The 24581-nt window shown below is 56.2% G+C and overlaps 1 protein-coding gene across 3 annotated transcripts in view; it reads left to right on the top strand.

Annotated features, from left to right (window-relative positions):
* The window catches only part of NTNG2 (netrin G2), a 45491-nt gene that overhangs the window by 15541 nt on the left and 5369 nt on the right, over positions 1-24581 (top strand). Inside the window, exons 2-6 of one of the 3 annotated variants that reach the window (XM_026062418.1) lie at positions 2369-3012; positions 14741-14913; positions 16108-16134; positions 22228-22287; positions 23681-23755. In XM_026062418.1, coding sequence (XP_025918203.1) covers positions 2369-3012; positions 14741-14913; positions 16108-16134; positions 22228-22287; positions 23681-23755 — 979 coding nt within the window. The remainder of the gene's footprint in view (positions 1-2368; positions 3013-14740; positions 14914-16107; positions 16135-22227; positions 22288-23680; positions 23756-24581) is intronic. The other 2 variants (XM_026062419.1, XM_026062420.1) reach the window with 2 other exon arrangements.

The raw sequence follows: 24581 nt of genomic DNA on the forward strand, positions 1-24581 counted from the left end.
GCGCCGCAGCCTCTGCACGCTACAGTTGCTCGCACTTGGCGCGTGTCTCTGAGCCTGGGAAGGCATGATGGGCCCATTTCACAGATGCAAAGCCAGGACAGAGCTCCAAGTGGCTTCCAGTACTTCTGGTTGCCCAACTGGAGATGGCAAAAGCCAGATTTTTCCAAAGCACCTCACATACACATCAACATCCACAGCACAGCCTCAGCCATCATCATGCTTGCAAGCCCTCGCTCTGCAAGTCAGCTTCCCTCCTCCCCTTTCTCTAGGGGAGGAAACTGGGCTCCCCAAAAGCCACACGGCCACCTGGGGAGAGCTCGGCTCCAGCAGTTCACCCAGCTCAAAGCAAGCCCATTTCACCAGGCCAGTGCCCAGCACCAGGGAGCAGCCTCCTCCACCGCTGCCCCGACGCTCACAGCCCCAGGGCTCTCCCAGCCCCAGGGCCAGACACGACCCAGGTGGCCGGGAACCGCAACCCCTGCAGCCATCCAAACCTCCAGCTCCTGCCGCAAACTGGGTAACAGCAACATCCTGCACCCCAACTGCAACACCAGTCCTGCAGGCACACACACCCAGAGCACAAAGCATCCAGAAAACAAACCACCAAGCCCCTCCGGGCCTTACCTTGCAAGTCTGCAGTGCTCAGCAGGACAGAGCCTGCACCCCAGCAGCCTCACCTCCTCTCCTCCATCCATCAACCTCAAGCAGCTCCAGCTGCTTTATCAGCTCTTCTCGCTGCCAGGCGCCTTGGCCTCCTGGGAGACGGGTCCCAGCTCTGCCGCAGAGCCCAGGGTCCCACCGGCCCTCTCCTTCCCCCAGTCCTCTGGATCTGGGGTCTGAGAGAGGTAAAATGACAGTAAGAAGTAAAGAGAAGCCTCACATGCAAAAAAAAAAAAAGATTTACAGTCTGCTGTGGACGCATGCAGAGCTTTTCAGGGGGATAGGAGCCTCTGCTGCAGAGCCCCGCTCCATCCCCCAAACAGGTCTGAGCTACACAGGGGCTGAGGCAGGGGCTGCAGGGAAAAAGAGCCTGTGATTAAGGGCTTTAACACACAACTGCATGTACAAGAAACCCACGGAGATAACCCTGACGCGCACATCCAAAATTTTCAACATTTGCTTGTGTGACCTTAATGATGTGCCCTTAATGCAATTTAGCATGACACGCATGCATGTCTGTCACTGCCAAACACAAAAGCTCGGTCATGCAGTGTCACGCGTGGGCAAAGCGGTCCCTGCGCATGGTTGGAGCTTCCTCCCGTTGCCCACGGCTGTGAGCAATGAGTGACACAGCAGAAGTAGCAGTAGACAGTCATCTGGGTAGGAGGAGACAACCTTGGCGGCGCAGGCCCCCGGGGACTGGCGAGGATCATTGCACCTCTTGCCTCCAGCCCGGGAAGCTGGCGTGGCTCGAGAAGCGGCTGGTCCCCGGCTGAGCAGCAGGAATGCCAGATGCACATGGCAGCGCAAAATTATGTAACTTCATTTCTGCAAAGAAAGACGTTAACTCAGATTAGCTTGTACTTGCCACAGGGTAAGAGCACGCGTACGAGCAGCAAACACAAATTGGTGGGAAGTGTGTTTAGCCTGCAGGATTCCTGGCTCCCCTTCTGGGTATGAGAGAGGTGGCACGGGGTTGTCCACCCTCTTCCTCCCCCTCCCTGTTCCTCTTCCCAAGTCCTTTCCAGGTCAGCCTTCCAGTTATTTTGGGCCAGGACACTCTCCTCAGTGCATCCTTTGGGGACAGCAGAGACACTGGGAGCACAAACCAGGATCTCTGCTCTCTCTGCTACTGCCTGATCCTGTCCCAGCTCAGGGAAATCGGGCGTCCTGTCTGTAACTCTGTGCTGGACCATACCTGGAGAGGCTGTGGGGATGGTGTCTCGCCAGCTCGTTCAGCGTGAGGAGCTGATGAAGGCACAAACATGCATAGTAAAGCTGGTGCTTTGGGGAATTTTAGCCATTCAGTTCCTGCAAGCGTGAACTGCGGCTTTCCGTAGGCTCATATCTCGGCCGAGCATAAGTGAAATTTCTCAGAGACTGTCTCAGGGAATGTGCTTTCTATGAAAATTACCCCCTTACCAAATTTGAAGGCCCTTTCCCAAAGGGCCTTTCAAAGGAAACAGCTCAGTCAGTCTTATAACAAAGGCAAATCCACATATTTTTGTCTTAAATTCATTCTCAGAAATAGCATCATCCAGAGCCAGACCCCTGGCATGCTCCATTTCAGCTGAACATTTAACACTGGCAAATGTAAACGCAGCTAAAAACAGTAACTGGGCAAGTTGGGCCACGCTGCTGTGAGCTCGGGGCACCTGTGATGCCCCCGCGTTGCCTTCTTCTCTTGTGACGGTTGTTGTTCTTCCAGGAGAACCCGTACCTGTGCAGCGACGAGTGCGACGCCTCCAACCCGGACCTGGCCCACCCGCCCAAACTCATGTTTGACACGGAGGACGAAGGGCTGGCTACGTACTGGCAGAGCGTGACGTGGCGCCGTTACCCGGAGCCGCTGCTAGCTAACATCACGCTGTCCTGGAACAAGAGCATCGAGCTGACGGACGACATCGTGATAACCTTCGAGTACGGCCGGCCCACCATCATGATGCTGGAGAAGTCCCTAGATAACGGGAGGACTTGGCACCCGTACCAATATTATGCGGATGACTGCATGGAGGCGTTCAGCATGCCAGCACGGAGGGTCAGGGACCTCTCTACCACCAGTGCCAACAGGGTCCTCTGCACGGAGGAGTATTCCCGCTGGGTGGGCTCCAAGAAGGAGAAGAACGTCCGGTTCGAGGTGAGGGACCGCTTTGCCATCTTTGCTGGCCCGGACCTCAAGAACATGGACAACTTGTACACCCGGCTGGAGAGCGCCAAAGGCCTGAAGGACTTCTTCACCATGACTGACTTGAGGATGAGGCTGCTGAGACCGGCCCTCGGTGGCACCTATGTGCAGAGGGAAAATTTGTACAAGTACTTCTATGCCATCTCCAACATTGAAGTCATTGGCAGGTAACGGCCGCTGTTTTTCTTTGGGTGTCTCTTCTCGGAGGGATGAGAAGAGGGTTACTGTTAGAAAAGTAAGCCATCAGCATTTCTGTCAACCGATCAGATTATCAGCCCAGTATTTCTCCCTCTAATACTCTCTCTCCCAAGCCAGGACAGCATCAGGAGTAAAACAGCTGTGTCCTTGCGGTGAGCAGCTCGGGCACTCGCAAGGTTACAGCAGGAGCGTCTGACAAGGACGCTTGTGTCCTTGCTGGAGCCGGTACGGTACGGGGGGAGCTCGGGCACGGCTCGTGACAGGGGCAAGGACGGGAAGGTCTGAGTTTGATTTCTCTTTTGGATCCAGATGCACTCCTTGAGGCTGGCCAGGCTACTGCCCTCCATATCTCATCTGTCCTATCCTCGTATGCGATAAAGCACTTGGAAATGAAAACTAGGCTCAAGCGGCTCTCCTTCGCCCCTCTCCAAGGGCTGCCCACCCTGGCAGAGAGAGGGCTCAAAATCCTGTGTGAGTTTGGGCTTGTTCCTCAGTTTCTCCCGGTGCACTACCCTCCTACCGTCGAGACGCGTTGTCTGACCTCAGACTGTTTAGTGCCTGTAGCCCCTGCCCAGCCGTGAAGGCTAAACACCCACTGTGGCGGGCGAGCGCGATGGCATTGCTTGCGTTGCAGCTTCCTGCATGTTTCGTGTTCCAAGCCGGCAGCCCCAGAGGAGAAGTCCCTCTGAGAAGCTGGAGGCCGGAAGGGTGCTGAGACCTTCCTTCACATGCCCACAACTCCAGCAGGGCTGGTGGGCAGGATTCAGGGGAGGTCACCCCTTCCCGAGCTGTGCACACCAGCACGGGCAGGTTCTGCCCAGCTCTCTTGGGGCGTGCGAAGGGCTCTGCGTAGTGGTGCGAGGAGCAAGGTTCTCCCCGTTAAACTCGGGTCCACCGGTAGTACAAGCAGGATGGGGCCTTCCGACTCACCGCCAAGTCGTGGGCTCAGATCGGCACCGCGGGGTCCCAACCCTGTCGGATGAGGTCGGCGTGAGGCTAAGGCCCCCGGCAGTTTTGGGGCCGAGGAAGGCAGGAGGGGGTTTGTTTCTCCTGGTTTTTGTTTTTCATTTCTCTGTGCAATGCCATATGTTATGTTATGACATCAACCGAAAAAGCAAAGTAAGGTGGAAAAATGCCGAGATGGCTAATTTCCCATCCAGCTTGTGGATTCAGCTTGTGTGAGACTTACAGGCAAGGGGGGGGGAGAAAAAAAACCTCCCCATCACCCAGCCCTCGCTAACAAGGATCACCACAGCGACAGAGGAGCTGTTTGCATCGTTTCCAAACTGTTTGCTTCTGAGCCTTGCAAGCAAAAACGTGGCGCAGGTGCCACCGAGAGTGGCTTGGAATTTGCTCCAAGGGAGAGGAAGCCACAGCAGTGGAAGAGCCCTTCCTTTCCACGGGGGGAGGCAGGAAGGGCACCACGGCGGCAGAGCCACGCAGAGCCGGGGCCGGTCCGGGGTGACAAGAGCATCTCCCACAAACCCACCGCTGGGTTTGCATGGGGAGGCGCTGCGGGGCCGGCGCCGGGCCGTGCGCCCCGATGCACGGTGGCAGCGCGTACTGCATGGGACCGGCGGTGTGTTAGGGCTCGTTAGGGTCTCGAGGCGTTAGGGCTGCTCAGGCTCTGGGGCTTTTCAGCTCAGGAAGTGGTAAATTGGGCTTAAAGAGTTGATGCCCTTGTGCCGTGACCTTTGCCTTCTAAGCATGGGTGAAATTCATACGTACTGTGCAGGCCACCCAGGACTGATTACCGTGCCCACAGCACCTTCAGGATACTTGATGCTTTAAGAGACGTGTTAAAATACAGCCATTGCTGTACGGCGTACGAGGCCTGGGGCTCTCGGTGTTCCAGGAATGCTTTTCGCCACAAAGACCCTTCATCTTGTCTGTGTCCCCTCTGCAGGATATGTCACTTGAGCATTTTTCACTTCCTGGCTGTGCTGGTAGGACTCTCCATGAACTAATGTCCACCTAGCTGTCAGCTGTCCTCCTCCCTCACCCCTCCACCTCCACCATCCTTTGAACTCACTGACCAAATTTAATAACATTTAATAGCAGCAGAGAATCCTTAGAGATATTAAACCCCTACAAATTTTGTGAAAACAGGCAGCCAGGGCAGGGGAAACCAATCCCTTTGAACACCCCAGGGGTGGCAACATCTAGTAGACATCAGAGCACCTACAGCAGCCTGCATCCTCCAAGCAGTGGCAGCAGGAGATGGAGCACTAGTTGTGCCAGGCAGAGACCCGCTGCTTTGGCCTCCTGCGGAAGAACCGTGGTGGAACAGCTCAACGCAGAGGTCTGGCAACGAGCAAAACCTCCGCAGCCCTCTAGCTTCGGCGAGCGCAGCGTCCTTTGAATTTACCATTCAGACCCTGGTGGGCGAGTGAAGGTGCTCAGAAGCTACAGCCAGCTCTGACCTCAGGCTTAACAAGAGAAACTTTTGTTTTATTCATTTGTTCTCTCCTTGGAGAAGGAAGAGCCGCCGTGGCTTGTGCAACGGGTGAGGCAGGGTCAGACTGCAAAGGGCCGCGGGAAGCTGCAATGCTGCTTTTTGCTGGGGACGGAATTGGACGGGTTTGGGCGTGTTGGCTAATTTCTGGAGACCTCCCTCCAGCGCTGGCAAGGTGCCCCGCGTGGAGGGCTGCCAGGGCTGCCGCAGTCCGGCGACGCGCTGCTCGGCTCCGCTCTCGCTCGGCCCCGCTGGGCTGCCCGCACAGGGACGGCGCCGCCGCGCCGGGGCCTCTGCGAGGAGAGGGCTCTTCCTTGGCCAGGAGCAAGGAGCGCTTATAAACCAGCTTCTGCTCCCACCCCAACTGCAAAATGCTGAGCTAAAGCAAGACCCAGCTCTGCACGACTCCAGCACTCCCTGTCTGCAGCCACCGCTTGCTCGGTCCGTCCCCAGGAGAGACAAAACTCTTCCTGGACAGATGGACGGGCAAGAAGCTGCCGCATGCCCTGGGCTGCCTTCTGCACCCCGATGGCCCAGAGCCGGGAGGGATGGCCTCCTGCGTGCTGCCGAGGCGTCGTGGTGGTTAAGGTAGAGAAGCCTCAAGTGAATTAGCCCTCTGCTCCTGTGATCATTCCAGTCCCAGCAAGCAGTTTTGTCGCTGGAAAGCAATCTGATGCCGGCTGTAAGCAAAGCCAGTTACGGCGCAGGGACTGAAAGCAAATTAAATCTTGTGTCTGGCTCAACAAGGGGTGGGTCACCAGGAGGAAGCAAGGAGAAATCAATGCGAGACGGACACAAGGGTTGCAGGGGGACGGGGAGAAGCGGCGAGCGGCCGAGGCAGCGCGGGCAGCCGTGGGGAGACGGAGGACGTGCACTGCCTTTCCCAGGGCCTGGGAGCTGGACGCATTCGAGCGGGAGGAAGCAAGCGCCTAGATAAACCGGTGTGTGTCACTAGGGACACACTACGGGGTCAGAGAAGAGGAGAAAGGCGATGGTTATGAAAATACAAAGGCAAAAAGCAGCCAGATGGTCCTACCCAGAGAGCGGAGGAGCCACGAGCCAGCGATCGGAGCAGCCCGGGGATGGGGTGGTGCCGCTGGGAGCTCGAGCCCCCCGGACCACCCCTGCCCTGGGGCGCCTGCGCCGGGCGGGCGATGTTTTCTCCCCCCGGTTTGGCTGGGATCACGCATTGGCTCACGGGCCCTGTGGCTCTCCTGGTGGCCGTGGCATCACTTGGCCCCCGGACAGCGCCAGGGTTTGGGCAGGCAGGAGCGTGGCAGGGTCCCCGCAGGGCCCTGGGGGGCCGGTGCTGCCCGTGGAGCCGTGCCGGGGCCTCGTCTGCCCCAGGAGAGCCCTCTCTCCGCACCATCTCCTCCCGCAACTTCAGCCGGGTCCATTTCTCTGCTTGCAGCCAACAGTTTATTTTTACTCTCTTTCTTCCTCTTGGTATCTTTTTCTTCCCCCCCCCCCTTTTTTTTTTTTCCTCTTCCATCCTGTCCCTATTGATCCGCTGAGTAACTGGAGAAGCAGAGCGTTCGAGACAGGAATAGCCAGGAGAAAGCCCTTGGCCTGTGTGCTGCGCGCGTGCCGGGCAGGGTGAAGAGGGGAAGCGGAAAGACTTTTCCCCACAGATCTCTGCTCACTGCTTGGTTTTCTCCTCCGCGCAGCCATGAGCTTGGTCGCCTTCCCGGGATGCGGTGAACGAGCTTCTCCTGGCCGCGGCATCGGTGCGAGGAAAGATGCTGCTTCTGTTTCCATTACGCACCGTGTCTCTCTGGAGTAATTTTTTCCCCTTCATAACGTCAGTTACCGCGGTGCACGGCAGGGCACGCTCCATCACCGAGACGTTAACGAGCCCTAATTGAAGTTAATGTGCCATGGCCAGGACACATGGATCCAGTTAGGAGAAATCAGATTGAGGAGAAGTGAATCAGTCTTGGACTGGTTAGGAAGACTGCGCTCCTTCCTCCTCCCCTGCCCCGTCGCGTGCTCAGTCCGTCTGTCCGTCCTGCTGCTGTGAGAAGTCCCTGGAGAACCACAGGAGGAGCGAACGCATTACTCACTGCGGAGCAGCATGCGGGGAGAGATGGTGCCTCCCCTGCGGGGCCTTGCTCAGGCCAATGAGTCGCCATCGAGAAGGGGTGATGTTCAGCTTCGCAGCTCTGCGGTTCTCACCTCTCTTCACAAGCCGTTGGCTTTCTGTGGGTTTGCGTTGTTTTCTCTCCTTTTAAAACAACTGCTCGCACAAAAGAAATGAAGGAGAAGGCCCTCTGCTCTCCTCAGCTTTGAGTGCTAGTTTCCTCCTCTCGCACCAGACGTGGAGCATCAAGGCCACCCTGCAAGGAGCCTCCTCCAGTAAACTGAGCTGGTTAGTTGTCAGTGGTGCCCACCTGCAAGGGATGCTCTTCCCTGCCTTGCTGGTGCCGCTCTGGAGATGCGGTGATGCTAGATGCTGTATTTCAGTTAAAGATGAAGCGATTCCTGCTCAGTGCACCTGCTGTCTCCTGCTTCTGCCCTTCAGCAGTGCAGCATGCGTTTCTCCTTCAGTCGTAACTCCACTCTGATCAGGGACGCCTGCATCAAGTGCCTGCTGGCTGCTCCCAGGAAATCTGTTGAAAAAGTTGTTGGAGAACCTCTAGTTGTAGAGAAACATTGTTTGCAATCTTGACTTGTCTGGCAAAGTAGTTCTGGGATGAGTCTTTGACTTTGCATAATGACTGATCCCCCAGTTGAGTGTGTTTCCCAGAAGACCAGCGTGGAGCCGTCGGCTGTGCGGCCGCTGCTTAGCGGAGAGGAGACCTGCAGGGAACTGGGGCAAACGGTCTGAGAGCGCGTGGGCTTCCCCACAGCCCGGACGCTGCCCTGGGCACGGCTCGCTCAGCCCCGGCTGCAGGAACAACATCCCCGGGCTCACCCGAACTCCCTGAGAGCAACCAGGCTGCCTCTGCCCAACGCGCGCACAGCCCACACTGCCTTCCCCAGCGCTCAGCACCCTGGGGGGGACGTGAGAACCAGGGCGAGGGCAGCCTGCTTCCGTCCCCGCTTCGTGCCCTCCCGGCTCCCGGGAACGGCAGCCTCGTGTCAAGGGCTGCCAGATCTGCTCTAGCAATGCACCGCTTGCCTCTGCCACACTCCGCCGAGCACCTCTGCACGAGTGGCCGGGGCGAATTTCCCTGGCATTGGTCCAGGCTCAAATTAGCTCTAGTTCAAGCAAAATCTTGGTCAGATAGTTAAATTAAGTTAATTTGCAGCAACTGTTCGTTTGTCTTTCCATGAGCCTCTTAACGGGTTTTACTCCCACTGCTGCAAGATGGGGGAGAAACTTGCTGGGAGGGAGTTAGCACGAAACCCAGAAAGCTCCTCCTTTGCCCAGACACTCGTGACACTTTGTCAATAGCCGGAGACAGATGTCCAAGGTCCTATTACTCGCTTCTGGCTTAGTTTTGTGGAGGTTTTTATTTCCCCCCGATTTTGTTGCCCAGTTGCGTCCGGCCCTGAGCAGATAATAGAATTTCATCGATAGACTGAGAAGTTGATGTATGTTAAAGCACTTAATATAAAGAGACTTCTGCAGGAGCCCAAATTCAATTTGGCCAATGAACTCAATTGCAGGCATTATTGCATTCCAGGAGAAAGACCAAGAGCATTTATACACATTACTCTGCAAATATTTATGTTCATGTATCCGTATGATGTCCTCTTCACCCTTCCTCCCTTCTGTTGCCTGACCCCCTAATGGGGAAGTTTGTTTTCATGTGAGTTTTTTAAGACAGCTTTGAATGTAAATAACGTTCCACCAGTCAGCAGAATCTTGACAGCTGGTGAGTGTCAACTTATTTAAAATAAATAGCCTCTCAAATGGCAACAGCCAGCTAGCGTGCTCTCCATTTTGGCATCTTTCAGATTGTCTTCTCTTCGTAACCCAAACCTCAAATCATTTCAAAGGGCAGCGAGCAGGGCTCCCGCCCGCCAGGAGGACTCATGAGTCCCTACCACACGACCAATAGTGAAAACCCGCAATGAAGAAAACCACTCACAGCGTTTCCCTCTGCCCTCACCCAGGATTGTTTTCAGTTTTTTGGCTCTGCAAGAAGTGCAAAACCCAAAATCTCTCTCGCTGGTTTAAGCTGAAACAAACAGGGCTTTAAAGTGACTCTTCCTCTTCCTTCAGCCTCCGGACCGCAGACTCGGTTGTGCTCATGGCTCTGCTCCTGCATGAATGAGCCGTGTTCGCTGCACTCACTTTGCACTGGGCATGGCCCTTTCTGCACTGCTCTGGGCCACTCAAAACAGTGAAACGATCCCTTCTCCCAGCAAGGCGAACCCTAAGATAACACCTGTCCACAAAGGCACGGTGTTTCTTACGTTGTCCAGCCATCCAAAGCTATTTTTCCTTGCTTTCGCACGCACAGATGGTCCAGAAAGAATCCAAGCACAACGCCCACTATGCTTTGCCCAAAAGATTTGCTCCATGCTTTTGCTGAGCTGCCAAAACAGTGGCAAAGGAGCAGGTAAAAGGTGGGTAAATCACGGCCAGACAGCTGCCTGAGCACGCTGCAAGCAACGGCTGTGGATGACAATAGAGAAAGAGAGGGAAGAGTTATTCATGTTTCCCCGAGAACCGAGATCAGTTGAAACGCCGTCTTCCTCGGGGACGGGGAGGAAAGAGCTCCCTTCAAACACATCGTCCCATGAGGCTCATTAAAGGCTCATCAATTACAGTGAGAGCAAACAATTCAGGCGAAAGCTATCATAATCCTTCCTTTGGATGGCAGTCATTAGCAGTTTTCCGCCGTGCGATGCGTCTCCCCAGTGCCAGCTCCGATAAGCTGAGAGGGAGCAGTGGGGACACCACTGCCAATGCAGAGAGATGCTGGTGGGGAAAGAGGGAGCCCTCAGCTCCGCGGGACAGGTCTCCGCAGCTTCCCCGGGGCCCGGTGGGAGCAGCTTCGCTTTGGGTGCAGGGTGGGAATCAGAGGACAGGTTGGAGTCAATGGAGATTTGGAAAGGGGAGGTCATGGCCCAGTGCAGCGGCCTTCTGCTGTCCCACATCCTCCTCCAGTTTCTCCTGCCAGGAGCTCAGGGGAAGGCAGGACGGGGCCGTGGTGGGAGCTGGCGAGAGGTGCAGGGCACAGAGCAGCTCTCCAGGGCTCCCACCTTGCAGGTGCTTCTCCCACCCCTGCACAGCATGAGAGTGGGGCCACGTGCTCAGCCCCGGGCAGGAGGTGCCACCACCCCGGGCTCTGCCTGCCTCTGCCCTTCAGGGAGGAAGGGGAATAAGAGATGCTCTTTGCCTTTCTCTGTTGGTTTCCTGCTCTGCAAGATGGGGTTATGGACAGAAGGGAGGTTGTAAAACACATATAGATCTTTGGAAGGGAAGTGAAGGGCTGGGGTTTCTTTTTAAAGTTATTTAAAAATTCATTATTAATGAAAGCTCAGGAGCGGTGGCTGCTCTCCCACCCCCAGAGCTGTTCCTGCAGGTTTGCGGCACTCGCCGCCAGGCTGCACCTCCTTTAAAAGCTTGCACGCTGGGCCTCTGCTTCCTCACACGCTGGCTTGGCACCGAAACGCCTCTCCAACCGCTTGCTGCTGTGACCTCCAGGATGCTGACTTGGAGAAATGCAGGGACAACGAACTGTTCTTTATGGCTGTAAAAAAAAAAGAAAGAAAGAAAGAAAGAAAAAAAGGGCACATCCCTGTAAACTTTCCTTGGCGCTCCAAGCTCCTTGTTTTTCCCTGGTGGAGACATTGGCAGCCTCTGATCACACTGCACCATTTCGAGGGGAAGGCAGAGGCTAAACGACCTGCATTGAAGATGAATTTGTAAATGCCCCATCGTGCAGACTGTAACATGTTGGGCCAAACAGACTGCTCCAGCAACCAGGCCTTTTGCTGAGGAATGGTGTGGACCAGGTTTCTGCTTATCTGCAGCAGCACGCAGCTCCGTGCACCTACTAACAGCCCAGCGCGGGACCCTGGTGTCCCCCAGGTGGTGGCCTCTCTGGAGATGCAGTGGCTTCTCCCATATCTGCGCTGGGGCTGCTCTTCTCCAGGCTGCGACCCACCAGGGCTGCGTCGCACAGGGGCTCTGAACGCTCGCCGAGCAGTAGTGTCGTCGCCGCCAGTCTTGAACCACCAGCTGGAGAGGTGAAAAGCCACCAGCTCTTCCAATCAGCCTCTGAGCCAGACGGACCTCATTGCACTAATCATTTTGCTGGAGGAGAGCAGAGCTGGAGGGGCTCCGAGCCTGGAGCAGGGCCATCGTTGCCTTGTGTAGGGCACAGAGCAGGTGTCTTCCCCTCTGCTGCAGTTTAAGCCTTGCTGCTAAGTAGCTCCTAACCTTTTCCTTCATCTTCTCTTTCCCGAGATGGCTGGACGCCCAAGGAAGATGAGCAGAGACAAGCAGGACTAGCAGCTTCTGCCCAGGGGACTGGACTAATGTCATTTTCTCCAGTCTCCACCAGCTGGAGCTTGGCTAGAGGAAGCCGCTGTGCGCACACGGGCAGCGTGCGCGTGTGTCCTTGGGCTGGAGGCTCAGCGGAGGAGGCAGAGAAGGGGTTAAAGCTGAGCTGGTGAGGAGCAGGGAGGCCCGGGCGCAGAAGCATTCGTTCAAGGCAGACTTGCCAGTCGGGGCCGTTTGAAGCCCCTCCGCTGCTTGCTATTAAATAATGCAGCCTGATTGATTGGTCTGCAAAGCGCTGTGCTGCGGGGTCAGCAGGCTCAGGCGATACTTCTCTGGTTAGATTGATGATCCTCAAAGGTCAAAATTAGAAAGCAATTCCCCAGTAAAATTGATTCTTTGGATAACAAAACTTCTGCAGGGTGGCTAAGGGCCGAGCAGCAAGAAATAGGTGGCCCAGGACCAGGTGGGAAGGGCGACCATCTGGCTCTGTTTTCTCTTGATTTAATTTTCCTTGCTTACACTGATTAGGGAGTGAGAATCTTCTCCGGGAAGCGCAGTGCATGTTGTCCTGACGTGCTCCGGCAGTGAGACACCCCCGGGACACCTCGTGGCTCAGCCCTGGGGGTGCCAGCCCCGGACCAGCGTCCAGGGAACGCCTGGCCACCTTCGCAGGGGCAGAAGGCAGCTCCGAGGGATGTTCCAGGAGCTGGTGCCTGGCTGCCGGTCCTCCTCGGCAGCTGAAGTCGCGAGGCACTAGCCCTGCCTTGGAGGGAGGAAGCGCAGGGGTGCAGGGGCCATGTCCCCACTGCAAGAGCAGCAGGTCTGGGACAGGTGCAGTCCACATCCTCCAGCCAAGGGGCTCCAGCTCTCCTGGGACGAGCAGCTGCCAGCATCTCACCTTCCCTCTCCCCTGCACACAGGAGCATTTCGGGATGCCTGTTCCCAGGGAAGACCTCCAAGAAGCTGGAGATGCCTCGGCCTGCTTTCCTCATACCCCCCCGGGGCATCGTGCGCCTCTCAGCTGGATTTTTTCGCTGCGCCCTAGAGCTGGCTCACGTTTCTTTGCTCCCGTCAGCAATGAGAGAGGGGAGAGCTGTGTCTCCCAGAGCTGTTGCTCTGCTTCAGCATGGGTCCAGGGAGGCAACAGTGAGGTTTTGCCCTGCCTTAACCTGCTAAGATGCCTGCTTCCCTCTTTGCCTTCCCCTCCCCTCCGCTGATTTTGAAGGGAGTGCGGGAGGCAGCGTTTGGGGGACTCTGAGTAATTCAGGGTCGGGCTCCGTTGCACCCGAGTGCCAGGCATCGCCCGTTCAGGAGGGCTGCGAGAGCTGAACTGAAACTCTTCCTCATCAGAGGCCAAGAGGACACGGAGCAGCTGAAGCCCAGGATCCTGGCCAAAGCTGCTGCCTTGCTCTGGAAGCGCCGGCTCGCAGCCGGCCCCCGAGCGCGGATCCATGGAGGCTGTTAGCGCGTTCAGCGATACGCAGTGTCGCCAGCTTTTGGTAGAACCACACGAGAGGTCACGTTATCCCACCGTGCTCGAACAGGAGCATGGCAAAGGCGGACTCACCGGACTGGGAAGGTGTCCGGGGAGCCTCTTCGGAGGGATCTTCTGGTCCGAGCCGTGGGCAGGGGGAGCAGCGCACCCGCGGGCACACGCGGCTCTCGCAGCTGAAGGGACCCGTCTCCAGGCTCCCAGCCCAACCCGCTTCGTTTATCCCAGTGCAGACACAGCGCACGAAGAAACAGGCCATATCCCTCCATATTCTCTATTCACACTTCACTTAGGCACCTCCTGCTTAATCACCCCTGTAAAACACGGCGCTACCCGGGCAGGCAGCTCTTCCCATTCGCCTAAGCCACAGCATTGCTATTTTCTAATGGTTCTGCTTTCGAGAGCATAAATTGCTGCACCATGGACAAAGCAGAGAAACCTCAGTGCACTGTGCTAGGATACATTTTCTGGAATGAAATGAGACTTTGGTCCCCTTAGTCCATGTCTAGTGGCCTGAGCTTAGGCCCGGGAGCCGATAGAGCCACATGAATTACAGGCTCAGCCCTGGCAACCTCTGTGCTTTGCACAAGTCACCTCAGGAGTCTGAGGAACAGGAATTATCACACATGGAGATAATTATTCCCTGCATGCTGCACTACAGCTCATTAAAAGTTGGTTAATGTTTGCAAATTGCTGAATAGTGGTTTTTGTTGTTGCCTTCTCTGATGGGGCTGGGACTAAAAGGCAGCTTCTGATGGCGACTTTTTCTTTTTCCGCACATTAATTTGGTCACAGCAGGCCGGGGTTGTGCTGCAAGCAGTGAGAGGGTGGGTGCTGCCCAACTTCACACCAAGGGAAAAAAAACGCTCTTGGATTCGGTGCGCTGCCCAGGGATCGAGGGGCTGAGTCACACCAGTGTTAACCATACTAAAAGCCCAGGGCTGTCCTCTCTGCCTCCAAGTAAAAGCCTACATCTGAGCTAATCATATGGATTTCTGTTACAGTCTGAAACGTATGTGGCTCCTTACTGGAGCCTCAGCTTGAGACATTGACTTACCATTAAACGGCCTGTGCTCCTGCAGTCAGATAGCGGGAGCAAAATCTCTCTCACCTCAGAACAGAGACTGCAGATCCGCCTCGGGCAAGGAAGTGGGCATCATAACCCCAGCGCCAAATACCCCGGGAAAACAGCTGCGCTCGGTGGAAAAAATCCTGCGAAAGGAACAGGAAAGGGGTAACCAGCCCAGCTTCACCTCTGCAATTTCACATCCATGGACGGGATTACTCTGGGGCCGAGGAGGAGGTGCAGCGATACCTGACATCTCCTCTGCTGTCTTCCTCTTCCAGGTGCAAATGCAACCTCCACGCCAACCTGTGCACCTTCAGGGAGGGCAGCCTGCAGTGCGAGTGTGAGCACAACACCACGGGGCAGGACTGCGGCAAGTGCAAGAAGAACTTTCGCTCCAGGTCTTGGCGAGCGGGATCCTACCTGCCTCTCCCCAACGGGTCGCCCAACGCGTGTAAGTAGCTTGCAGCGAGGCAGCCCTGGCCGCGCTCCCACCCTGGGCTGCCGACGGGAGCGGAGTCCCCCCTTGTCCTCCACCATATCGAATTAGTGCACAGGGCTGCAGGGTGCTCGGTTTTAAGCGGGGAAGCAATATTTACCAGGCTCCTGGTGCACAGAGGCCACTGGGTGGATGCAAAGGCGGTTTGTTGGCTTTTAGCAGCTGAGCGATGAGTCCAGATGCAGGCCAAGAATAGGAAGGATGACCTTACCCCTGTCTGCACGAGTCTGGGCTGAGGCGTAGGCCCGTGGCTTTGGGTGGCAAGGCAGGTTACTGTCCCTTGAAGAAAACGTTATTTAGCCACAGCAAATCGCTGGCTTTCAAGCAGTCCGCGGGCTGAGCGCTTGCACCGTTCAGCTTCAGCGGCGGAAGCGAAGGCGCAGGAAGACGATGAAGGGTGCACCCCCGCCGTCCTCGGAGCAGGGGAGCTGGGCAGCAGACATCACAGATGGGCCCCTTTCTCCCGGCTTCCCGTCCGGGTCGCGTTAGCAGCCTCGTTTGGACGTCGCGGAGCCACTGTCGCCATCCCAGCCCGTCAAGCAGCAGCTTTGAGCATCACCAAAGAGAATCTTTCCCCTCCCTCCCTCCCAGGTTTTTTGAAAGATTTATGTGCTTTAAGATGATCAAAGCCGAAACGCAGGCTCCGAGGGCCGTGACGGGAATGTCTGTGCGTGCCAGGGCTGGTAGACGCGCAGGGTCTTTGAACGGCAACGCGCTTGTCAGCTACCGCCAAGCGGCCGCGGCGCTTCAAAGGCGCCCGGCGAGCTCTCGGTGCCGACAGGCGCGACGTGCTGCTCTCGCGCCTTCCCTCCCCTCCGCTCCCGGCGGCGCCTCCTATTTCTCCGTCTCCTCCTCTCTTTCTTCTCCCGTCCAACTCCCTGCCCGTCTGTCGCTTGCTCCCGGCCCGGACGTCGTCCTCTCGTGGAGCGGAGGCAGCTCCCAAGCCTTCGCCCCGCCGCGCCTCCCCCCGGCCTCGGCGGCAGGTCGGGGAAACCGCTCGCGGCGAAAGCTGTTGGCAAGGCCCGAGGCGGCTTTGCCCCCCCGGGGGAAAGGTTTGGGGTGTTGGGCCCCCACCCGGCCGCCCCCGGGGCCGAGGCAGCACCCGGCGCTCGCTGCGCCCGTGACCACCCGTCTTCTCCTCTCTTGCAGGTGCAGCTGCAGGCTCGGCCTTTGGCAGTAAGTAAAACCATACCCGAAACGCCGGCGTTTCGCCCCGCGGTGCATGGTCCTTGAGGGTGTCGCTAGGCGGGGTGGGGGCGGAAAAAAAATAGTGGTTATTTTCTGTCCATTATCACCTTCCAGGCACTCAGTCTTCCCTAACCGTGCTTCGTTTTCTGTCCTGTCAAAGAGTCTTACATTTCCTTCCGTTGACTCCAGCAGCCTCATTTTGCCTCTTCCTCTGGCACAGTTTCCCCCCACGAGGTTCGTTGGAACGGCAGCCGGCGAGGAAATAAAAAAAGGCGCTTCGAAGCCGCCAGCGCTCCCTGTGAACTTTTCCCCCCAGTATTGCAGGCTCCTGCTCTGAGAAGGAGCCGCTTTTAAATTATTTGGCACAGCATCCAGTTTGGGTCACCTTGGGCTATCTAAAAAAACCCATATATAGCGTGTGTACGTCTGTATATACATGTGTACGTATAGGAACATATGTCTATGAAGTGTCAGCAGCAAAGTCTGCAGAGCTCAGCAGGGATTTCTGCTGAAAGATTGATGGTATGATATGACTCCTTATTTAACAAAGCTGGAGGTAGTTTGATATCAAAGAGCCTTGAGCTCTGGGTACGCAGAAGTCTGGGTCTGAATTTTGTGCCTCAAAATTACCTTCCAGAAGAAACAAATTGTAGAGCTGAATGAATAATGAATTCTTCATTCTGCAGGCAAGTGGAAAGAGTTGGAGGAAAAATAGTTTCAGGTAAATTCAAACATAGTAGAAAAAAGGTGCCTGAATGGAAAGCGAAGGACAGCATTTCCGGATAAATGAAACTTTTAGATTTTTAAGCACTTAAATCTAAACGTGATATAAAAATTTCAAACAAAAATTAAAAGTCTCCCTAAAGTAATTTTGGATTTAAAAAATTAAGTGTTTTAGCAGCCCAAAATCCTCTTTACTTTTTCAATTGAGGACTCACTGATAAATTAACTCTTTTGTTTCCCCTTTACACAGCTGGACATTCTCAGTTCTACATCTGTTTCACTGGAAAACCGTTTCCCACCAAAATTTCCCGCTAGGGGGAAGCTGGGAGGGCAGCGGGAAAGCAGGCGAGAAGTGCTGGAAGTGGACAGGAGGGATTTGTATCCGAGGACAGTTAAGGAGAGATTATGTAGCCTGCACAGGAGACAAGAAGTGACCTAAATTAAGTATTTAACCTAGCTAAGGGCTATTATGAAATTAAGCGTGATAATCGGCACGAAGCAGCGGGACAGACGAGGACACGGGGGCAGCAGGTGTGCGTTAAGCAGGAATTTGGGTCCCGCGCGTTATTTTAGCTGCGGCCGTGGTGGCGAGAGCGGCAGGGATTTTCTTTTTTTTGAAGCGAAGCCGGCAACTAATGTGCCCCGTTGCCCGAAGGATGCCAGGGTGGAAATGGAGAAGTGGAGACGGTGCGGGTCCCCTCGCCCCCTCCGCGCAGGCGGGCTTTCTTTGCCTCTTTTCCGCTTAATTGGCGATCAGGTTACGGCAGAGCTGTTAAGCATTTAAGCTAATATCTGCCCCAGCCGAGGAGGCTGGTGCAGCCCCTGCAGCATCCAGCTGCATCAGCTGGAGCTGCCCAAATCCCGGGCCCAGGGCTCTCTCCCGGCACCACTTCCCGGAGCCGGGGCGATGCCGGGCGCGCTGGACTGGCGACGAAGCCCTCCGGTGCCCTCCAGTAGGTTCCTCACCCCTCTGCTCTTTGCCTGTTAGTGTACGAGCGGCCGCAGCGCGGTGCCACCACCAAACCGACCACCCCTACATCACCCACCACCTCCACCACCACCCGGCCAGCTGGGTGCTTCCTGGCCCGGCTCCCACGGCGGCGTGCGACTCCCGTGTCGTGGCCCTGATCACCTGCGCTGTAGGCTGATGTAGAGACACGGATAAAAATCCCCCGAACGTGGTCACATCCCCCAGCGTCGGGGAGGTCCTAGTTTGTTCTGAGCCAGTTCGGTCCAAGAGCATTTTGGTGTTGGTAACGTGAGCTTGGAGCAAGTGTGCCAGCCCCGGAGTTGGCTCCTGTAACCATAAAGATAGCTGTGATGGGTCCACCTCAAGGCCAGCAAAGCCATGGCCTTTTATTAAAAGAAAAAAAAAAAAAGAGGAGGTTTCCAAATCTCCCTTCCAGGACCACGTTGTCCTGCACAGGGCTGGCACGGCTGCGAGAGGTGCTCTCTTACAGCTCCCACCGCAAGGCAGGGACAAGGAGGGAAAGCAAGGAGGGCTTTGCTGTCCCACCGGTGCAGTTAAGCCGCACACCCAACCTTGCCGGGCTGCAAGGAGAGGCGAGGAGAAGCCCCCGACGTTCTCGTGGGGCCTCACAGCAGGCAGCCGTTGCATTTGCTGCCTGCTGCTCACCCAGCAGGACGGCCAACGCTGGTCCCTGCTCTGCCCCGCTGGTGCCCGCAGGAAGCCCCCCGCGATGGGGAGCCGGGAAGCAGGACCGCTCTGGCTCCGCGCGCCCCGGGCCACCGCGGCAGCCTCCCACCTGGCGCCGGCGGCTCCGGAGCAGCCCGGAGGTTTTGCTGAGCTCTGGCAGGGACCGGCCGCTGGGTCCGGGGCCCGGCTGGCTGTTCTTTGGTTTTGCTTTCGTCTTGGCTTTGCTCCCCGGTTCTCCGAGTCCTGCACCACGTCCCTGGGGCGAGTCCCACGGCGCCAACCCCGGCTGCCTTGCGTTTGAAGGGCGGTTTTCATTGGGAAGAGTCGCACATTAACATTCCCCAAGCGGCATCTTGTACAACCGGGGAGGGAGCCTGAAACACCCTTCCCTAATTCCTAAAATCACCCTGCAGAGGAAAACGTCTGTCATTTTTCCTGGGGTTCCTCCTTCCTCCCCCTGCGAGCAAGGAGACATCGTTCTCACTTTTCTTTTGGAAATGCGCAGATAAAACTTAACAGCAGGACGTTTCTTCAAGCCTCTCACGGGGGAATTAGACACGCATTCCTTGCGCTGCCGTGCTTTCTGGGCCTGATATTTCCCAGGGGGACGTTTTACACCCACAGTGTGTTAGTAACAGCCTGTCTGGGGGAGCTGCCAGAAGCCAGTCAAAGGGATGAGGAAACTTGATTGCATGTTTATGCAAATATAGCTATATTCATGGAAGTACCCTGGTTGAGTAGTTAATCAGGAAGCCGGGGGTTTATCTCCAACTTCCAAGGAGTTGGAATGACCCTGGGCAAAAGACTTGCGATGCCCTTCCCTGTTAAAAAGTGCTCCTTATCCGGATGCACGTTGTACACGTGCGGGAGGAGGGTTTTTTGCCACCCTCGCCCGGAGATCACAGCATCTCCATATATCCACCAGTGACGGTGGATCACGTCTGTGCAATGCACTTGGGGTCGTTTGATTTTTATCCGTGCTCGCCCGTAGCAGCATTTCTGGTCTATATTTCGCAAGCGCCCGGTGTCTATGTGCTTAGTGTCTGTCTCGTGTATGACTTGCAGCGCTCTGTCCTGCTTCTGTAGTGCACCGGAGGGGGTGGCAGGAAGGTGTCCGCATGATGCTGGCTGGTGGGTCTGTCTCTCCCACCGAACTGCTGCGAGGCACCTGGGAAACGTCACTCACCTCAGGGTTCATTACACCTCCAGGACCTGCTTCCTAGGCAGAACTGGTGCTTTCGTAATATGTTCATTAACTGGTGGCAAGGGACAAAAGAAAAAAAAAAAATCACAGTCCAGCTGTCACACCTCTGGCCACACACGGGCCAGGCTGAGCACTGAGCCGCTCATCTCCATGCAGCCCTCTGTCCCCGTTGGTGCTGGCTGAGGAGCCTGCCCACCCGCAAGGCTCTGCTCACCCCAAAACGATGTGCCTGGGGATGGATACAGCCCCTGGAGCGGTTGGTCCAAAGAAGATAGTTTGCTGTCCCCCAGCCACTTAAATCACCAACATACCGAGAGGTTGGTGCTGAAGATCCTGGCCTCTAGCAGCAATAGCCAGAGGCCATTTTACACCCTTGACCAGGGACAGGGAATCAAGCTATAGCCCGATTCTGATCTGCCTGGAGTTTAAGGGAGCTGAGTGGAGCTGGCCCCCAACTCCTACCTTCATGCGAGGAAGGAAGTACAGGTCTGGATTTTGCAGCTGCCACCACCTCTTCAGAGAGGCCACCTAGTCCATGGGAAAGGGCTGGCCCAGCATTTTGGCACAGGGCAGTTCCTCCCCCTCCAGCCCTGCAGAATGCAAAGTGCTTCTTTAAATACCGTGAAATCCCAAAGGTGCTCTGAATCTAACTCGTTTGGACCTCAGGGAAAACCCCTTGTTAAAAAGATGACCCTCCTAGCTTCTGGCAAGATGCCCGTTCGCAGGAGAGATGCAATAACCCAGTGCTGGGTCAGAATCCCAAAGAAAGACATTCAGTCATCGCTTCCCTCCTCAATTTAAGCACTAAAAAATCCCTCCTTTCTTTAAAGCCAGCTCAGACATTCAGACATTTAAAAACACCCTGTTAGGGCCCTGCCCCATCACTGTTTCACCCTCTAACCTGTGCGCTGTCTTTTACCTTCTGAATTTCTGCTTCCCGCCTTAAGCAACCACCATCAAACCAGCCTCTGAGCTCGCTGCCGCTGTGCCCATGCAGGAGACACAGGAAGAAACAGGTATTTAAGGCCGGATTGATGTGCTTTTCCCTTCTCCTTCGTGCCTCCGCACGCTAGTAGGCGGCAGCAAGGCAGAAACCAGCCTAGCACGTAGACTAGAGGAGTAGATTAGATTTGGGTTGTGTCTCTGGGTTGCGCGGATCTGCTAGACATCTGCCGCCGTTGGCTGCCAGCGGCCACCTTTGCGGCCAAGGTGGAGCCGTGGTCCTGCTTGTAGGACGCTCTTGTGCCCTTTCAGCCGTCATGCGATGAGAGGGCAAAACGCAGGAATTTATGGGCACGGTCTATGGTCTGAACTTCACCGAGGGTGCCAAAAGGGGCAGAACGGAGGGAAATCGCAGAGTTACCCAAAGGAGGCAGAATTAAGCGCTACTTTCACTTGCCTTCTGCACTTCTGTTATTTCTAAGCCTTCCCTGAAGCTTGTCAAATTCTTTCTTACCATTTGTGACATTTTTCCCACGCCTAAAATAAGCAAAAGCAGCTTTTTTTCTCCTTCCACTTCCCCCCCCCCCCCGGTTTGTAACCCAGCAGTTTCAGTCCAGCTCTGGGGAAAAACCAAAGCAGACTACGCCCTGCTCGACGGCGAAGAGCTCCAGCAGGGAGAGCGCACCAGCAGCCTGGCTGTGCGCCGGTCCCGTGTTCGTGCTGGGAGCCGTGTTCGTGCTCTGCTGGCTCACCGGCGCTGCAGCCCACAGCTTTTCTCTCCCAGAAGGGCTATAGCACTTGCGTAAACAAAAGGACTTTCTCAAGGTCCTTCCCCCTACTCCAGTGCCGCTTCAAAACATCGTTTGCCCCGGTGTTTTTTGCTGTAAAGCGTGACTTCTCGGTGCACTTTATTCTACTTCCCCAGAAACCCACCAAGACTGAGGATTTTCATCGGTGTTGATAAAAGCCCCACAGATAAGAGCTGCCCAGCGTTTGCTATATATATTAAGTAGGTCTGGGGGTGAGACGTGTCTCTCCCATTCCTGAAATGTAAAACTGTCCATTAATGTCACAGAGATACAAGGGAAAGGTTCTCGGGATAATGAGCATTAATAATTTCCCTGGCTCTGTAAATGCGATTGAGTGGAGGTGTATGTGAATGACTAAAAAGCAAAATGCCTCCAGGGCTGTTTTTTATTGTGACTCTAATTAAACCCTTGCCAATTTGCACAGGGCTTTTTACATATTCTCTTTAACACCGTATTAATATCAATTGGCTTCCACTTTCCAGCTGAAAAGGACAATGTCTATCACCTTCTCTTAGAGCTTGTCATTAAAAAAAAAAATCTTTTTTTTTCTTTTTTATTCTGCATTGTTTATTATCCCCTTGCTGAGGCTGGGAAATCACATTTCTCTCCTTCTCGGGTTTGTCCTTTGAAACTTGGCAAGGATCGAGGGATTTTTTTTTTTTTCCTCCTCCTCCTTATGTTACCCAACTGGAGCTTGAAATTAATAATATGGCTTTTAAAATTTTATCCCTTGATTTGTTTTCTAGCAAACCTGAAGATTGTTACCAATACTGAGGAGCCAGGAAGGGGCCTGGAGCCAGCAAGGGGTGAGGCTTTGCAGGGGGGGGAAAAAAAAAAAGAAATCCAACAGGCGATCTACAAATCTCTTGCTGCTTTAGTTTCTCCGCAGCAGCTTGCGAATTCTTTAGCTGGTGTTTCTGAGGGAACAGCAGGGCCTGAAGGAGGGCCTAGAGCTTTGCACGAGATAGCAGGACTCCCTGCCTCCGTCGTGAAATACCCGGCGGGGGGGGGGGGGGTTGGGGGTTCTCGGTTCCGTTGTTCCAAAGCAGAACCCCCAAAGCAGAGGGGGGCGCAGGGAGAACGCCTTGCTGAGAACGGGCAGCTCAGCGCAGCGCTGCTCTCGCGCCTCCCGCCGCGAGGCCGGGGCTGTTGGCGGCCCGAGCCCGGCGAAGCGCCCGGCCGCCCCGCGACGTGGCTTTCCTCTCCGACGGCTGCAAGACGCCAGCGGCGTGTCAGCCGCTGCCCCGCTGCCGGCGGCTCCCTCCCGGCCGGGGCTGGCGCGGGGGCAGGAGGCAGGAGGTGCTCGGCGGCGCGGGGTCCCCCCCGGGCGGGCGGCAAGCGCCTCCGCGACCGCTCCCGCGCCTCCGCTGTTTGTAGAGCGGAGCGACTTTGTAACTAGATAGAGCCGTGTCGCCGATAGCGTAGACGCCTGCTTAGATATTTCCCAGCTTTGAGGCTTCCACGTGTCTGCCTACGGTGGGCTACAAACCGCCGGGGGGAACCTCGAGAGGGGCCGCGCTGGCTACCAGGGGCAAAGCTTTCCGCTCCTCGGGGCTCCCGCCGGCGGTTGCCTGCCGGTACTCAGCGCCCGTCTCCCAGCCGAGACGCCTCCAGCCGTAGACATTAGCATCCCCTTCCGTACAACCCCTAACGATCGCTAAAGCTGGGCCCAGGGCGCAAGCCGGCGCTTGGAAATCTTTGACTTGGCGCAGAGCGTGCCGCGATGTAGAACGTGCTGTTTGCAGCCGTTGTGGTTGTCTCTAGCCTCGGAGCGAGGCGAAATTGCATTTGATACGGTAACGGCAGACGGGCCTCCACCACCCGTGTGGACGCCGGGCGAACCTCGCCGGCTGTGCCCAGCCAGGGGGGCCTTTGGGTCCCGACAGCGGGCTGCAGATTTAGCCCCCCTCCGCCCCCGGGCAGAGCGACGGCCACGTGCCCACGCGCTGCTGGCCGGCAGCTGCTCCCTGGTCCCTTGTGAATAATTCTGCCTCTCCTCCTACTTGAAGACTCCCGTTCCCGGGAGACTTTGTCTCTCATTCCTGCTTCCATGTGTCATCGATCAGGTTAGATCCGGCTCCCCCGACCCACCCTAGACACCTGCCTAGAGCTTCCCACGCCCCTTTGCCACCTTTTTAAACAAGCAAGCAGCGGATCTGTATTAAAGCTGATGTTCTCTTTGACTGACGCCACTTCAAGCTGTTGAGCGCCCACCAAGCACCGCAGCGCTCGGACCCAGGCTGAAGCCGCCGGAGCCTCCGGAGAGCATCCGAGGTAAGGATGTGCCCCGGGCTTGGAGCCCGTAGCAAGGAAGCGAAGACGGAGCAGGATGGGTTTCTCTCCCCGTGACAGCAGGGGGATAACAGCCCTCCTTGGGGCAACCCAGCACCGTACAAGCTGCTGTCCTGCTCCGAGGGTCCATCTCAGGTCACCCCACACTGCGGCGCTCTTTCGGAGCGAGCTTTCAGGGTGACAGACGTGGGCAGGTAGGACTGTGCCGAGGAAGCGGGAGACTGAGTCTCCCCCTCTGCCACTGACCACCGGGACGTCTCCCTCTTCCCCACCCAATGGGGAGGACGCATCTTGCTTCACCAGAGGATCCAGCTCAAACCCGCTTCTGAAGCGGATTTCAGCTTCCGAGCCTTGTTTTTTTTCCCAACCATAGTAAAGTTGCCGACCTTTAAACAAGCTTCGTTCTTCCTGAATTACGCTGATTTAAGGGGACGACCTACCCCAGATCCTTTCAGCTGTCCCAACAACACACAGAAAACCTGTCACCTCGTCCTGCCGATTGCACCGTTTGCCTTCCAAGAGGAAAGCTAAAAAGCGATGCCGGACCCCAGGAAAGCCCGTAGCCACGTCTGCTGCGTTTGGAAGAGCGAGGAGCACCGCACCTTGTCCGGCCGAAGGGCAGGATTAACGGGACTAGTCGGCCACGCGGGCTCGACTTGGCTAAGCCTCGCTAGCCGATCCCCAACACCTAACACTGCCCGGAGCGTCCTTGCTGCACCCCCACACCCTGCCACGCTCGGCCCCCACGTTTGTGCGGCGCCGGCAGGACGGGAAGGCGACCGCCCCGGACGCCTGCCATCCCCGCAGG

This window comes from Apteryx rowi, unplaced genomic scaffold (assembly GCF_003343035.1).
Source record: "Apteryx rowi isolate R43461 unplaced genomic scaffold, aptRow1 scaffold_19, whole genome shotgun sequence".
In the NCBI taxonomy this organism is placed as follows: Eukaryota; Metazoa; Chordata; class Aves; order Apterygiformes; family Apterygidae; genus Apteryx; species Apteryx rowi.